We start from the raw sequence: 16729 nt of genomic DNA on the forward strand, positions 1-16729 counted from the left end.
CGTAGGAAGTTATGGCAAAGACTGTGACTCTTCAGTGTTCAGACGGTCCAGTTTATGGAAGTCAATAGAAAGTAATTCCCTGGAATTTCCAGACGTCCAATGTCTGCCTGGTACGGAAGGTCCAAAAGTACCCTACTTCTTCGTGGGAGACGCAGCATTTGGCCTACACACGCATTTGCTCCGGCCTTTTGGGGGAACAAACTTGACAGTTGAGAAACGTGTATTTAATTACCGTTTGTGCAGAGCAAGGAGGTATGTGGAATGTGCTTTTGGCATCCTCACCAATAAGTGGCGGTTGTTTCACCGACCTTTAAATGTTCATCCAGATTTTGCAGTAAAAATGGTTAAAGCTTGCATTGTTTTACACAATTTTGTACGTCAGAGAGATGGATTTATAATTGAAGACACCACATCCTTCACTGGTTTGGAAGACTTAGCCCAAGATGCCAACATAAGAGGAGGACTGACAGCCAACGCCATAAGGAACACTCTTTGTAAATATTTTATGACAAATGCTGGAAGCGTGTCATGGCAGATGTCAAAGATATAAATTAACAAGCCTTTTCCTTTTTGTAGATTGTTTGTGAAAGCCTGCGACTGTATAGTAAATAGTTTTCTTTATAAATAAATTACTGCTACCACTCACGTTTTTAATCGTTTTGTTTATATTTTGTACGACGCGTTTCGGGAAATAATTCCGATCTTCAAGTGCGTTTTTTTCTCTAAGTTTTCATTATGTGTAGTGTTTTTTTATTTGTGAGGTCTTGTGCGTGTTTCTCTTATAAATTACAGTAAAGAAAACAGAATGCAAGACCTGACACATAAAAAGACACCACACATGATGAAAACTTAGAGAAAAACGCACTTAAGGATGGGAATTATTTCCCGAAACGCGTCGTGCAAAATATAAACAAAACAAAAAAAACGTGACTGGTAGCAGTAATTTACTTATAAACAAACGATTTACTTTTAGAATAAAATTTATAACGTTAAATAAAAACTGTTTAAAACGTATTAAATGTAATATTAATATATTAAATAAATACTTACCAAACGCATTTTTATCTTTGTCTTCCATCTCATCAAAATCTTGCTTCAGTGCTACGCAAACTTCCCGCCAAGCATTCTTTGTAGCAATACGATCTCTATACGCATCTAGAGTTTTGTCCCACAGAACAGGTCTTACTTCCACCAAGGTTATCAAAAGTTCAGTATCAATTTCATCCATTCTTCTACACTTTTCAGTAAACAAGAATAAACACAAATGAATAAAACGACACTACAACGAACTAGTCGACGCCGTACGGCTCAAAACCGTCCAGTGTGAAAGCATGCACTTAGTCACGTAGGCCACTGTTGTCGAACTTGCCGTACGGCGACCGTCTGTTGTAGTGGCAAGACACGGCTGCAGCACGGCACGGCAGCGGCATTTTGCCGTCGCCGTATAATGTGAAAGGCGCCATACATTTCTTCACACCTACAGCCGTACGGCTTTTTGCCGTACGGTCAAAACCGTATAGTGTGAAAGCGGCGTCAGCGTTGGTGCATGAAATAGGCACCTGCTGCGGAGGCCCTATATGCAGCAACAATCAGTGGGGAGACACTGTTGGTAGCCCCTTCGTTCATCTGAGTGGTCAGTTGCTAGACAGTTGCATGTCTATTCGCCTGTACACACTGAGCCGTGGTGGTGTTGCTGGCGTCGCCTTTCCAGTTCCTGGCGCCACAAGCTCGATCTGTCGGGGGGATGTCCCTCTGGTTTGAGGCCACTAAGATCTTGATGGGGAGGAGGCGTGTTTTGGCGTGGCGAGTTGGGGGGTGGTAGCAGAGCGCGATTTCGATCCACGACCTCTGGGTTATGGGCCCAACCACAACAATATCGAGCATAGATCTTAATGGTCTCAAACCAGAGGGACATCACGCGACAGATCAGTCTAGTGGCGCCAGGAGCTCTAAAGGTGACGCCAGCAACCCCGCCACAGCTCACACATCTCCAAAGCAGTAGTTCGCCCCTATCTTCTGTGGCCTGTAATGCACTAGAGTTGCCTCAGCGCCGGTTTTGGATAGCGTCATGCACGGTATACTTTAACCATGGCGGCACGCGAGCAGTTCATAAACTTACACGTTTCGGGAATGTTTCCACTTTTGGCCCGAAAGCCAATGAAGATGCCGCTCCATTTCCACACAACATAATTACACTGTTTTTCCGCGTACCCCCAGTACTCTTTACATACACTCGACTGCCAGTGCTGCCACCTGCCGTCTGTGAGTGGTCATTGCACGTCAACGTCGAGGCGTGGTCACATTAATGTGGCTGGACCGTGTATTAAAGGTAGTTGCTTAGTGCCGATGCTCCATTCTTTTATTTTGTAAGGCGGGCCATTCCTTGTAACCGCATTTTAACTATTGGCTGAGCGACGCAACCTGATGTCGGGTTTCGAAATAGACGATCGTGTGAAACCCAGCTCGCGCTATTTGTCCACGAGACTCGGAGGGCCATAGACACGGGTTCCCAGGTAGATGCCGCGTTTCTTGACTTCCGCAAGGCGTCCGATACAGTTCCCCACAGTCGTTTAATGAACAAAGACTGTCAGACCAATTGTGTGATTGGATTGAAGAGTTCCTAGATAACAGAACGCAGCAGGTCATTCTCAATGGAGAGAAGTCTTCCGAAGTAAGAGTGATTTCAGGTGTGGCGCAGGGGAGTGTCGTAGGACCGTTGCTGTTCACAACACACACACACACACACACACACACACACACACACACACACACATATATATATATATATATATATATATATATATATATATATATATATAACAACGGAAGTTCATGAGGCTTTTTGCGGATGATGCTGTAGTATATCGAGAGTTGTAACAATGGAAAATTGTACTGAAATGCAGGAGGATCTGCAATGAATTGACGCATGGTGCAGGGAATGGCAATTTAATCTCAATTTAGGCAAGTGTAATGTGCTACGATTACATAGAAAGAAAGATCGTTTATCATTGAGCTACAATATAGCAGGTCAGCAATTGGAAGCAGTTAATTCCATAAATTATCTGGGAGTAGGCGTTAGGAGTGGTTTAAAATGGTTGTTGTTGTTGTGGTCTTCGCTGGCCAGGGTGGCCGGGCGGTTCTAGGCGCTACAGTCTGGAACCGCGCGACCGCTACGGTCGCAGGTTCGAATCCTGCCTCGGGCATGGATGTGTGTGATGTCCTTAGGTTAGTTAGGTTTAAGTAGTTCTACGTTCTAGGGGACTGATGACCTCAGAAGTTAAGTCCCATAGTGCTCAGAGCCATTTTTTTTGTTGTGGTCTTCAGTCCAGAGACTGGTTTGATGCAGCTCTCCATGCTACTCTATCCTGTGCAAGCTTCTTCATCTCACAGTACCTACTGCAACCTACATCCTTCTGAATCTGTTCAGTGTATTCATCTCTTGGTTTCCCTCTACGATTTATACCCTCCACGCTGACCTCCAATACTAAATTGGTGATCCCTTGATGCCTCAGAATATGCCCTACCAATTCAATACCTCAGCATTAGTTATGTGGTCTACCCATCTAATCTTCAGCATTCTTCTGTAGCACCACATTTCGAAAGCTTCTATTCTCTTCTTGTTCAAACTATTTATCGTTCACGTTTCACTTCCATACATGGCTACACTCCATGCAAATACTTTCAAAAACGACTTCCTGACAGTTAAATCTATACTCGATGCTAACAAATTCCTCTTCTTCAGAAACGCTTTCCTTGCCATTGCCAGTGTACATTTTATATCCTCTCTACTTCGACCATCGTCAGTTATTTTGCTCCCCAAATAGAAAAACACCTTTACTACTTTAAGTGTCTCATTTCCTAATCTAGTTCCCTCAGCATCACTCGACTTAATTCGACTACATTCCATTATCCTCGTTTTGTTTTTGTTGATGTTCATCTCATATCCTCCCTTCAAGACACTGTCCATTCCGTTCAACTGCTCTTCCAAGTCCTTTACTGTCTCTGACAGAATTACAATGTCATGGCGAACCTCAAAATTTTTATTTCTTCTCCATGGATTTTAATTCCTACTCCAAATTTTTCTTTTGTTTCCTTTACTGCTTGCTCAATACACAGATTGAATAACTTCGGGGAGAGGTTACAACCCTGTTGCACTCCCTTCCCAACCACTGCTTCCCTTTTAAAATGGAATGAACATAAAAAATTAATCGTCGGTAAAGTAGATGCCAGACTGAGATTCATTGGAAGAATCCTAAGGAAATGCAATCCGAAAACAAAGGAAGTAAGTTACAGTACACTTGTTCGCCCACTGTTTGAATACTGCTCACCGGTGTGGGATCCGTACCAGATAGGGTTGATAGAAGAGATAGAGAAGATCCAGCGGAGAGCAGCGCGCTTCGTTACAGGATCATTTAGTAATCGCGAAAGCGTCACGGAGATGATAGATAAACTCCAGTGGAAGACTCTGCAAGAGAGGCGCTCAGTAGCTCGGTACGTGCTATTGTTGAAGTTGCGAGAACATACCTTCACCGAGGAGTCAAGCAGTATATTGCTCATCCTACGTATATGTCGCGAAGAGACCATGAGGATAAAATATTTTGTATCCGGTCTGGGAGGCGGCTTGTTGGAAGGAGCGGGAAAAGGTAATAAAAGTCGGTACTGCAAGAATGTGGTGTACTGGTGCAAAAACAAGGTGATAAACGATTACATAACTTTGTACGTAGGTGCGATGCTGAAGTGAAGTGTCCTAGCTGGCTGCACCTGATGAAATTTGGAGAATCTGTAGCGATGCTCGTAGAGCTCTCCAGCACCGGGTAGAGGGCGGTGTCGTCGGTGTCTGTCGTAGTGTCAACCTAAGCAGTGGGATCGTAGCTACCGATAACACAGAATCAGAGAGAATAGAGCCCACACAGAGGCATACCGACAATCTTTCTTTCCACGAACTGTACGAGACTGGAATAGAAGGGAGAACCGATAGATGTATTCAAGTTACCCTCCGCCACACACCGTCAGGTGCCTAGCGGAGTTTGGATGTAGATGTAGATGTTGACATTGGAAGTAGAGCGATCAGCAGCCAGTGGGGGAAATCAGCCACTCTACTCCGTTGCGCACGCTGGAGAGCACAGCGAGTGCTGAAGGCCGCCCTCGCACTGTGCAGGCGGCCGCGGCGGCGAGCGACGCGGTGTCGCTGTCCGCGTCGGTGGTGGACCCGGACGAGGTGACGCTGACGCTGACGGAGGACGGCTCCAGCGGCGCCACGACGCCGGGCTGCGCCAGGCGCGCCGGCAGCGTCGACGCGCTCGCCGCAGCCGCAGCCGCCGGGATGCCGCAGGAGGCGACGCAGCAGCAGCCGCAGCAACAGACGCAGCCGGCCGCCTCCTTCACCCTGGTCCGCCACCGCAAAGTGGAGCTGGCGCCAGTTCCGGCACCGCCGCCACCTGCGCCCCAGACGGGTAAGTCTCGCGCAAAATTTTGTCGCGCCTCCACACGAACGCATTCTTGTCGTCAACGCTGGGCGATTCCATTCCATTTACAAGGTGGCTGGTTTTTAAACTGCAAGGTGCGCCTAGCGGGTATCGCAAGGCTATTACGTTGCCCTCCAAAATCATGAATGGGGCAACTTAACGACAACCAAATGACACGCCGGCCGCGGTGGTCTCGCGGTTCTAGGCGCGCAGTCCGGAACCGTGAGACTGCTACGGTCGCAGGTTCGAATCCTGCCTCGGGCATGGATGTGTGTGATGTCCTTAGGTTAGTTAGGTTTAAGTAGTTCTAAGTTCTAGGGGACTAATGACCACAGCAGTTGAGTCCCATAGTGCTCAGAGCCATTTTGAACCAAATGACACGTAACACAATTACTGTGACTGATTCCGATGAAATTATTGATAAGAGAAATTCGACGCAGTGGCAACATTAATATGATAAGGCCTTGACACACACTCAACATGGGTTTAGAAAACATCGTTCCTGTGAAACACACCTACACTACTGGCCATTAAAATTCCTACACCACGAAGATGACGTGCTACAGACGCGAAATTTAACTGGCGCCGGTGGCGACACCTACAACGTGCTGACATGAGAAAAGTTACCAACCGATTTCTCATACACAAACAGCAGTTGACCGGCGTTGCCTGGTGAAACGTTGTTGTGATGCCTCGTGTAAGGAGGAGAAATGCGTACCGTCACGTTTCCGACTTTGATAAAGGTCGGATTGGAGAGTATCGCGATTGCGGTTTATCGTATCGCGACATTGCTGCTCGCGTTGGTCGAGATCCAATGACTGTTAGCAGAATATGGAATCGGTGGGTTCAGGAGGGTAATACGGAACGCCGTGCTGGATCCCAACGACCTAGTATCACTAGCAGTCGAGATGACAGGCATCTTACCCGCATGGCTGTAACGGATCGTGCAGCCACGTCTCGATCCCTGAGTCAACAGATGTTCGACGACGATTGCAGCAGCATGGACTATCAGCACGTTGACCATGGCTGCGCTTACCCTTGACGCTGCATCACAGACAGGAGCGCCAGCGATGGTGTACTCAACGACGAACCTGGGTGCACGAATGGCAAAACGTCATTTTTTCGTATGAATCCAGGTTCTGTTTACAGCATCATGATGGTCGCATCCGTGTTTGGTGACATCGCGGTGAACGCACATTGGAAGCGTGTATTCGTCATCGCCATACTGGCGTATCACCCGGCGTGATGGTAGGGGGTGCCATTGGTTACACGTCTCGGTCACCTCTTGTTCCCATTGATGGCACTTTGAACAGTGGACGTTACATTTCAGATGTGTTACGACCCGTGGCTCTACCCTTCATTCGATCCCTCCCAAACCCTATATTTCAGCAGGATAATGCACGACCGCATGTTGCAGGTCCTGTACGGGCCTTTCTGGATACAGAAAATGTTCGACTGCTGCCCTGGCCAGCACATTCTCCAGATCTCTCACCAATTGAAATCGTCTGGTCAATGGTGGCCGAGCAACTGGCCCGTCACAATACACCAGTCACTACTCTTGATGAACTGTGGTATCGTGTTGAATCTGCATGGGCAGCTGTACCTGTACCCGCCATCCAAGGTCTGTTTGACTCAATGCTCGTCCGCAGCTCGTGGTCGTGCGGTAGCTTTCTCGCTTCCCACGCCCGGGTTCCCGGGTTCGATTCCCGGCGGGGTCAGGGATTTTCTCTGCCTCGTGATGACTGGGTGTTGTGTGCTGTCCCTAGGTTAGTTAGGTTTAAGTAATTCTACGTTCTAGGGGACTGATGACCATATATGTTAAGTCCCATAGTGCTCAGAGCCATTTGAATTCAATGCCCAGGTATATCAAGTCCGTTATTATGGGCAAATGTGGTTGTTCTGGGTACTGATTACTCAGGATCTATGCACCCAAATTGTGTGAAAATGTAATCACATGTCAGTTCTATTTGTCCAATGAATACCCATTTATCATCCGCATTTCTTCTTGGTGTAGCAATTTTAATGGCCAGTAGTGTACGTTGCCCTCCAAAATCATGAGTGTCGAAACTTAACGACAGCCAAATGAGACACATTACACAATTACTGTGATTGATTCCGATAAAATTATTGATAAAACAAATGCGGCGCAGTGGCAACGTTAATATGATAAAGCCTTGACACACACTCAACTTGGGTTTAGAAAACATCGTTCCTGTGAAACACAACTAGCTCTTTATTCGCATGAAGTGTTGAATGCTATTGACAAGGGATTTCGTATCGATTCCGTATTTCCGGATTTCCGGAAGGCTTTTGACACTGTAGCACACAAGCGGCTTGTAGTGAAATTGCGTGCTCATTGAATATCGTCTCAGTTATGTGACTGGACTTGTGATTTCCTGTCAGAGAGGTTACTGCTCGTAGTAATTGACGGAAAGTCATCGAGTAAAACAGAAGTGATTTCTGGCGTTCCACAAGGTAGTGTTATAGGCCCTTTGCTGCTCCTTGTCTATATAAACAATTTGGGAGACAATCTAAGCAGCCTTCTTCTGTTGTTTGCAGATGACGCTGTCGTTTATCGACTAATAGTCATCAGAAGATCAAAACAAACTGCAAAACGATTTAGAAAAAATAATTGAATGGTGCGAAAAGCGGCGGTTTATCCTAAATAACGAAACGTGTGAGGTCATCCACATGAGTGCTAAAACGAACTCGTTAAACTTCGGTTACACGATAAATCAGTCTAATCTAGAAGCCGTAAATTCAACTAAATACCTAGGTAGTACAATTGCGAATAACTTAAATAGGCAGGAATACATAGAAAATGTTGTGGGGAAGGCTAACCAAAGAGTGCGTTTTATTGGCATGGAAAATGTAACAGATCTGAGGAGACTGCCTACACTGCTCTTGTCCGTCCTCTTTTAGAATACTGCTGCGCTGTGTGGGATCCTTACCAGATGGGGCTGACGGAGTACATCGAAAAAGTTCAAAGAAGGGCAGCACTTTTTTTATTATTGCTAAATATGGTAGAGAGTGTCACAGAAATGATACAAGATCTGGGCTGGACATCATTAAAACGAAGGCGTTTTTCGTTGCGACTGAATCTTCTCACGAAATTCCCATCATCGACTTTCTCCGTCGAATGCGAAAATATTTTGTTGACACCGAGCTACATATGGAGAAACGATCACCAAGATAAAATAAGGGAAATCAGAGCTCATACGGAAAGATGTAGGTGTTGGTTCTTTCCGAGATTGGAATAATAGAGAATTGTGAAGGTAGTTTGATGAGCCCTCTGCCAGGTACATAAATGTCATTTGCAGAGTATCCATGTAGATGTAGATATTTCCCGTAGGGGTCGTGGGGGGGGGGGATGTTAATAATCGCGCAGTTGCTTTAATTGTAACTGCGAATTGCCAGTGGTTGTGGCAATGTTAATAGAAAACGGATAGTACAACAGAATGGAAAGAAGTCACACTTGTGGTTACAGATGAAAGCAGACTGTTCATTGGCGTTAAAAATGCACGCCTTCAGAATGAAGCTAGAAGTAACCGAATAATTGTGAAATACTGTATATCCCTACACAACGTCTCGTGGTTACGGCTCAGTTTCACCATAGTATCGCAGGTGAAGGCTGAAGTGGTGGCAGAATCAGTCACTGGCGGCACCAATGACTGTCGCCAGCAGCTAACGAGGGAACTCCCCATAGCACACCACTCAGACTTAGTGGTAAAATGGCCCAGTGGGTAGCCCGTCAAAAACTAAGCACAAATGAACCATGAAAACAGGAAGAAGGTATACTGAATTACGAAAAAAGAAGCAAAATAGAAACGGTGAACAGTCCCAGCTCAAGAAGTGGAACATCGACCATTTTAACTAGAAAGGGTATCGGAGTTATGGGGTTACGGTGTTGGACTGCGAAGAGGGAGGTCCTTGTTCAAACCTCCCTCGTGCCCCAATTTTTTTTTTTCAAAAATTATGAACTTTCCGTCCGCTTAATGATGCGTCTGTTCGCTACAATTCAGACTTGTGTCTCCATGGTTCGGTAACATCCGTTGTAAGAAAGGGCCCTCGAGACATAAGTACTTCCTGTTTGTTCTACACAAGTGCCACATGTTTTTAGTCTTACTTTCGGTTTTGGAAGTTTTGATGCTTGAATTCCCTTGTTGTAACACAGATCTTACCCATCTATTTGTTGTTTTCATCCCCGTCAGTGTTCTATGCGGCATCTCGCCTGCTCTCACTATTCATCACGTTTACTTGCGACTGTAATGTATGCTTGCCGTATGACTGATGTTCTACAACCAATGAACGTATGGTATGACAATTGCCAAGACTACAGAAGAAGAACAGACACGTCAGTGACCGGAGGGACAGTTGATAAACTTGTGAAACAAAAGAGACACGAGGGAGATTTGAACATGGATCTCCCGCTTGGTATTCGAACACGGTGACCACACAACCACAACATCTGGGTTCGTAAAGGTCCCTCGATGTTGGACATCTTAAGCTTGGACCGTTCACTTTTTCGATTTTGCTTCTTTTTTCACACTTCAGTACACCTTTCTGTTTCATGCTTCATCTGTGTCCAGTTTCTGACGGGTACCCACTGGGCCATTGTACCACTAAACCTGAGGTGAGTGCGATGGGGAGTTCTCCTTGTAATTGCAGATCAGTTTGAAATTACTGTTAAGTCCCCAATACAGTCAGTGTGGCAGGCCGGCGGTGTCAACGGCGGCTCCCAGTGTGGAAGATTGAACGGTTTCTATTCAGAAGTTAACTGAAAGTAAACCGCATTTTATTTGTAAAGGTCCCTCTTGATATTACCGGTTTCTGCTACTGCCATCTTCAATCTGTTACAAATTGAAAAACGAAATTCAATTAGCTGAAGCAAAATTTGTAACGGGCTTAGTGATACATAAGGAAGATAAAAAAAATATTCACGTGATTAATAGCCATGCATATCGGCCATACATAGCACAAAATCAAAAATAAAACATATCTATTTAGCTACATAGTAATTGCTGGATATGGCCCGGATGCGTCCAATATACAAATAGCAGAGACCAGCAGAGGCCTCTGCTGCTATGGTACATGAGTAACCAGTGCCGTAAATTTAATAGTTAAAATGCAGTATTCGTATTAGTCATTAATTAAAATTACTCCATGTGGCAAAATCAGCGCCTGACAATAAAACATGAACTGATATACAATTTGTAGAATTAGATCCATACTTAAAATCCACATGAAACTTGTAAAGAGCGTGCGGGGTGCAGCCAGGTGCAAACTGTTGCACATGTCGGCACCAGCGATGCCTGTCGTCGGGGTTCCGAGGAAATCCTTGGGTCCTTTCGACGGCTGGCTAAATTGGCGAAGGCGGCCTCCATCTCTCGAGGAGTGGAAGCCAAGCTGACGATCTGCAGCATCGTACCCAGGGTGGACCGGGGTCCTCTGGTTTGGGGTCGCGTGGAGAATCTACACCAGGGACTACGTCGACAGTGTGACGAAAATGGTTGTAGATTACTCGAACTACACTATGGGGTGGAAGATTGTAGGACGCCCCTCGATAGATCAAGGGGTGCATTACACACAGGAAACAGCTGCATGGGTAGCACAGTACTTGTGGCGTGCACATGGTTTTTTTTTTTTTTTTTTTTTTTTTTTTTTGATTAGGTTCCTCCCCACGGGAAACAAACCATTGGCCTGAAAAATTACCAGTTCATGTCACTTATGTGGGTGTGCCAACTGTAAAAATTGTCAGTTTGCCTAAACAGGTCATCCAAAGTATTTAAATATGCTTAATATCATGTTAGTAAATTGTCGAAGTGTCTGTAGCAAGATCCCCGAGTTACTCTCCGAAATAAACAGTAGCAATGCCAATATTGTATTAGGTACCGAAAGCTGGTTTAAACCAGACATAAAAAAGCAGTGAAATTTTGAACTCGGATTGGACAGTGTTTAGGAAGGATAGGACTGATGCTATGGGATGTGGTGTGTTGCAGTTAAAACCTGTTTAAACGCAGTCGAGGTCGATACTGGGTCGCACTGTGAAACAGTCTGGATAACGCTGTCTATCAGAAAAGGATTGACCATTGTATTAGGATGTTTTTAAAGACCACCAGCATCCGCAACAAACGTCGCAGAACGTTTCAGGGAAAGTCTTGAGTACATAGGAAATAAATATCCAAATTATCCATTAGTTGTAGGTGGAGACTTTAATCTGGCATCCATTGACTGGGAAAATTACACGTTTATCAAAAGGGAACGGAAGCAAAGATTCGTGTGAAGTTATTCTAGGAGCGCTCTCAACATACAACCTTGAGCAATTGGTTAGAAAACCAACTCGAGATGGGAACATATTAGATATCTTGGCGACAAACAGACCTGATCTTTTTGAGGAAGTTAATCTAGAAGAAGGTATTAGCGACCATAATGTCGTTGTGGCTTCTATGTCAAAAAGTGTCGTTGATGAATATCTTCATAGTCAGCTCCAAGCATTCACCTCGAGACGCAAAGATATTGACCATCTTTGGTCGGAATTTAAAGGTATTGTCCACCACGTGCTAGAGAAATTTGTTCAAAAATGTTCAAATGTGTGTGAAATCTTATGGGACTTAACTGCTTAGGTCATCAGTCCCTAAGCTTACACACTACTTAACCTAAATTATCCTAAGGACAAACACACACATCCATGCCCAAGGGAGGACTCTAACCTCCGCTGGGACCAGCGAGAAGTTTATGCCTAGCAAAAATATAGTGGAGAGAAAGGATCCACCTTGGTACAACAAACATATTAGGAAGTTGCTGAGAAAGCAGAGAATTTTGCACAGTCGTTTTAAACGTAGTCACTGCCCCGCTGACAAACAGAAATTATGTGAAATGAAAGCAGCTGTCAGAAGGACAATGAGAGATTCTTTTAACGAATTTGAAAGCAATATTTTATCTGCAGATTCTAAAAATAACCCCAAAAAATTTTGGTCGTACGTAAAATCTGTGAACGCTAGAAATAATTCAATACCTTCTCTTGCTGACAGTACGGGTAATGTAACTGATGATGATAAACAGCAGGCCGAAATTCTAAACCTAGCTTTCAAAAACTCGTTTACGGTAGAGAACTGCAGCACCGTTCCCCCTTTCAATTATCGAACAAACGCAAGAATGGCTGACATAGTGTTTAGTGTATCTGGGATTGTAAAACAGTTAAGATCCTTAGACGCCAGGAAGGCATCTGACCCAGACGGTATCCCCGTACGATTACATATTGACTATGCTACAAATACAGCATCACTCTTATCCATTATCTATCAGAGATCATTGGAATAGCGGAAACTTCCACGGGACTGGAAGAAGGCCCAGGCCATAGCAATCTATAAAAAGGGTAGAAAATCGGATGCACGTAATTACCGGCCAATTTCACTGACATCGATTTGTTGTAGAATCATGGAACACCTTTTGTATTCAGACATAATGACCTTTCCAGACTCTGAGAAGCTCATCTGCAGAAACCAGCAGGTTTTAGGAAACAATGGCCATGCGAGACACAGCTGGCTCTCTTTGTGCATGATATACAATAGGCTCTAGAACCGGCTCACAGGTTAATGCCATATTCCTCGACTTTCGAAAGGCGTTCGACTCAGTTCCGCAATGTCGTTTGCTTCAAAAAGTGTGCGCTTACGGTCTGTCCGATGATATATGCGGTTGGATAGAAAGTTTTCTAACAGACAGAGAGTAGTATGTCGTCCTGAATGGGAAGACTTCAACAGAAACAAGCGTAACATCAGGTGAACCCCAGGGCAGCGTAATAGGTTTTTACGGTTTACATAAACGATCTGGTTGATGTTATTGACAGCGGAGTTAGGCTGTTTGCCGATGATGCTTTAGTCTACAGGAAAATAGTATCACACGAAAATTGTGAATAAATCAATGAGGATTTGCAGAAAATAAATGCGTGGTGTAATGACTGGCAGTTATCTCTCAATATTAGTGAGTGTAACCTACTGCGTATAACAAAGCGAAAATCCCCATTAATGTAAGAGTACACCAAATAAATGCCCAGTCTTCGGAAGCGGTAATATCCGTCAAGTATCTGAGTGTGACTATTCGAAATGATCTCAAATGGAATGTTCAGATTACACAAGCAACGTGTAAGGCAAACTCTAGATTGCGGTTTATTGGTAGAATACTGAAGCAATGCAGTCCTTCAACAAAGGAAATAGCTTACAATACGTTAGTTCGTCCAGTCTTAGAGTATTGTTCGTCTGTATGGGACCCTTACCAGCTGGGTCTGATTCAAGAGATTGAGAAGGTCCAAAGAAGAACGGCAAGATTCGTGACTGGTACAATCGCGAGAACGTTACAAATGTCATAGAAAGTTTTAAATGGGACACACTTGCAGATAGACGGCGCGCTAAACGGAAGGGGCTGCTCACTAAATTCAGAAATCCGATCTTCACCGAGGATGTAGCGCAAATATTATTACCACCAACTTTCAAATCGCGCAATGATCACCATTCAAAGATAAGGGAAATCAGAGCTCGTACTGAGGCATTCAGACAGTCGTTTTCCCTCGAGCGATCCACGAGTGGAACAGAGATGGCAGGGGGGGGGGGGGGGGGGAATATGACTTTGGCGCGAATTGTGCCCTCTGCCAAACACCCGTGGTGGGTAGCGGAGAATATATGTAGATGTAGATAACGGGAATCTCCTAGCCTGGCAAAGTAAATAACACACTTTTGTGTAAAAACCAGAATAAAAGTTTGAAATTAACATCACATCTATAAATCGAAACCTTTCCGCATGACAAAACACTAAAATATAACCGTAAGTGCAAGAAAATTAACAAAACAGTAATCGATGGCACATTTGGAATGGAATGTCAATAGCTGCGCGTCTGGATTCAGTGTGTGAAGTTTTTGTTTCCCGCGGCGGAGCTTGCGGAATTAAGCCGTCGGCACATGGTCCGTGCATCAGAACGTAGAATGTTGAGCGAGCCGATTTTCTGACGTAATAGCGTGGAATACCACGTTCGGGAGTCTTTCCGAACATGCAGAGCAATATCTAGCAAGTCAGATATTCTGAACGTGCGTCTGAGCGTGGACCAATGAGATGGCACAACGTCACATGCAGGCCATCTGCCTTCAGCACAGAGTTGTGAGGCGCCATATTGGCATTCATTTCAAGCCTATACCTATATATGCCGTTTCTGAGCACCAGCAAATTGAGAATCTCTGGAAAACCTGTTGTTAACTGTGTGATTCGTTCCAATAAAATAATGAGAAACATCATATTCGTGGCAAAATAATTACAGTAACTTGCATATTATGAGAGTATGCTATTTGAAGGCAGCGACACACTGAAGATCCACCCAAAACCCATTGTTCTTGGTACGATTTGTTATGATTAAATTTCAATCAGTAAAATACCTACGATTAAAGTTTTCAGCAAGTGGTAACATGCTATGATTTATTATCAGCAACGTGTTGTTGGTTTACCGTAGTGAGAAGCGTCACTGATATCTACAAAAATTACAAACCTAGGGCAGTTGTTCACGTCCTGGAACTTTCGAATTTTTTCCCTCACATTTGATTTTTTATTAGGTTCTGATGCTTTATTATTAGTTTAATATAAGTATATACTGTAATATTTGATGTTATGTAAATATTTCACCTTTTTTACGAGGGGTGAGTTTGTTCGATTGGCTTAATGGTTCAAATGGCTCTGAGCACTATGCGACTTAACTTCTGAGGTCATTAGTCGCCTAGAACTTAGAACTAATTAAACGTAACTAACCTAAGGACATCTCACACATCCATGCCCGAGGCAGGATTCGAACCTGCGACCGTAGCGGTCGCTCGGCTCCAGACTGTAGCGCCTAGAACCGCACGGCCACTCCGGCCGGCGATTGGCTTAATCTACAGGAAAGCTTGTGCTGCTTATATAAAGATATTTTGCTCCTTTTTCTTTTACGCTTCGTAATTCACATGTTGCAAAGATTCTGCCACTGGGTAGGAACAGTGATTAAATAAGACTGACCTTGGGGTTTTACTAAAATGTAGGAATGATGAAATAATGTTTATCTTACGTGGAGAAGTATTGTAAACTTGTATCGCACTGTTTGTAATGGAACTTTTATTTGCCTGTATCCTTATTGATTGGACATGGCCGGCCGGTGTGGCCGATCGGTTCTAGGCGCTTCAGTCTGGAACCGCGCTACTGCTACGGTCGCAGGTTCGAATCCTGCCTCGGGCATGGATGTGTGTGATGACCTTATGTTAGTGAGGTTTAAGTAGTTCTAAGTTCTAGGGGACTGATGACCTCAGTTGTTAAGTCCCATAGTGCTCAGAGCCGTTTTTTTGATTGGACATGGCACTTTCCTTTTCGTCGACGATGGAGGAAATGTGCGTTTTAGCAGAGCTAACGTGGGAATTTTACACGCGCCCGTTTAGTAAACAGTGTGATTTACGATCTAGAAACATCCCTCAACTCCGCTGGAGTGCGTTGTAATCGCGCATACCACGTTGGGGCCCACTATCGTATGCACAAGTCGCATTATTTCTGAGCGTTCAGCAGCACGTTGAACTTAGAACGCTCAACGCTTACGTTCGACAGCACGGTCCGTGTGCCGACGACTTTAGGGCCAGTCTCCTCGCCGCTGGTGGCCAGCACACACGTCCGCACGCCTAGCTGCTGCGGCACTCGACGCTGTTCAAACCAGCTTTCTGAATACATCAGAATAAACACTCAAGTTAAACTCATTCCGTTCATTCAGCAGTAATTCAGGGTGCCGTTTTCTGTCTACATAAATTTCCCTTTCGTCCTTTGGCACCTTATGCAACACTTCCATGTTATCCTCTGTTTCCGGTCACACTCCGTCTTCAGGCCATGAGTGGCCTACCGGGGCCATCTGACCGCCGTGTCATCCTCAGAGGAGGATGCGGATAGGAGGAGCGTGGGGTCAGCACACCGCTCTCCCGGCCGTTATGATGATATTCTTGACCGAAGCCGCTACTATTCGGTCGAGTAGCTCCTCAATTGGCATCACGAGTCTGAGTACACCCCGAAAAATGGTAACAGCGCATGGCGGCTGGATGGTCACCCATCCAAGTGCCGGCCACGCCCAACAGCCTTAACTTTGGTGATCTCACGGGAACCGGTGTATCCACTGCGGCAAGGCCGTTGCTGTTTCCTGCCACATGCTTTTCTTTATCAAATGTGTACCGAAAGCGCTCTAATTTTGGCTATACGTATGCTGTCTGAAAGGAATCATG

At 44.9% G+C, this 16729-nt stretch overlaps 1 protein-coding gene across 1 annotated transcript in view; it reads left to right on the top strand.

The window, feature by feature from the left end:
- The window catches only part of LOC126195679 (formin-2-like), a 380372-nt gene that overhangs the window by 115390 nt on the left and 248253 nt on the right, over positions 1-16729 (top strand). Inside the window, exon 4 of the mRNA XM_049934306.1 lies at positions 5159-5453. Within this exon, the coding sequence (XP_049790263.1) occupies positions 5159-5453 (295 nt within the window). The remainder of the gene's footprint in view (positions 1-5158; positions 5454-16729) is intronic.

Source organism: Schistocerca nitens, chromosome 7 (genome assembly GCF_023898315.1).
Source record: "Schistocerca nitens isolate TAMUIC-IGC-003100 chromosome 7, iqSchNite1.1, whole genome shotgun sequence".
Lineage (NCBI taxonomy): Eukaryota > Metazoa > Arthropoda > Insecta > Orthoptera > Acrididae > Schistocerca > Schistocerca nitens.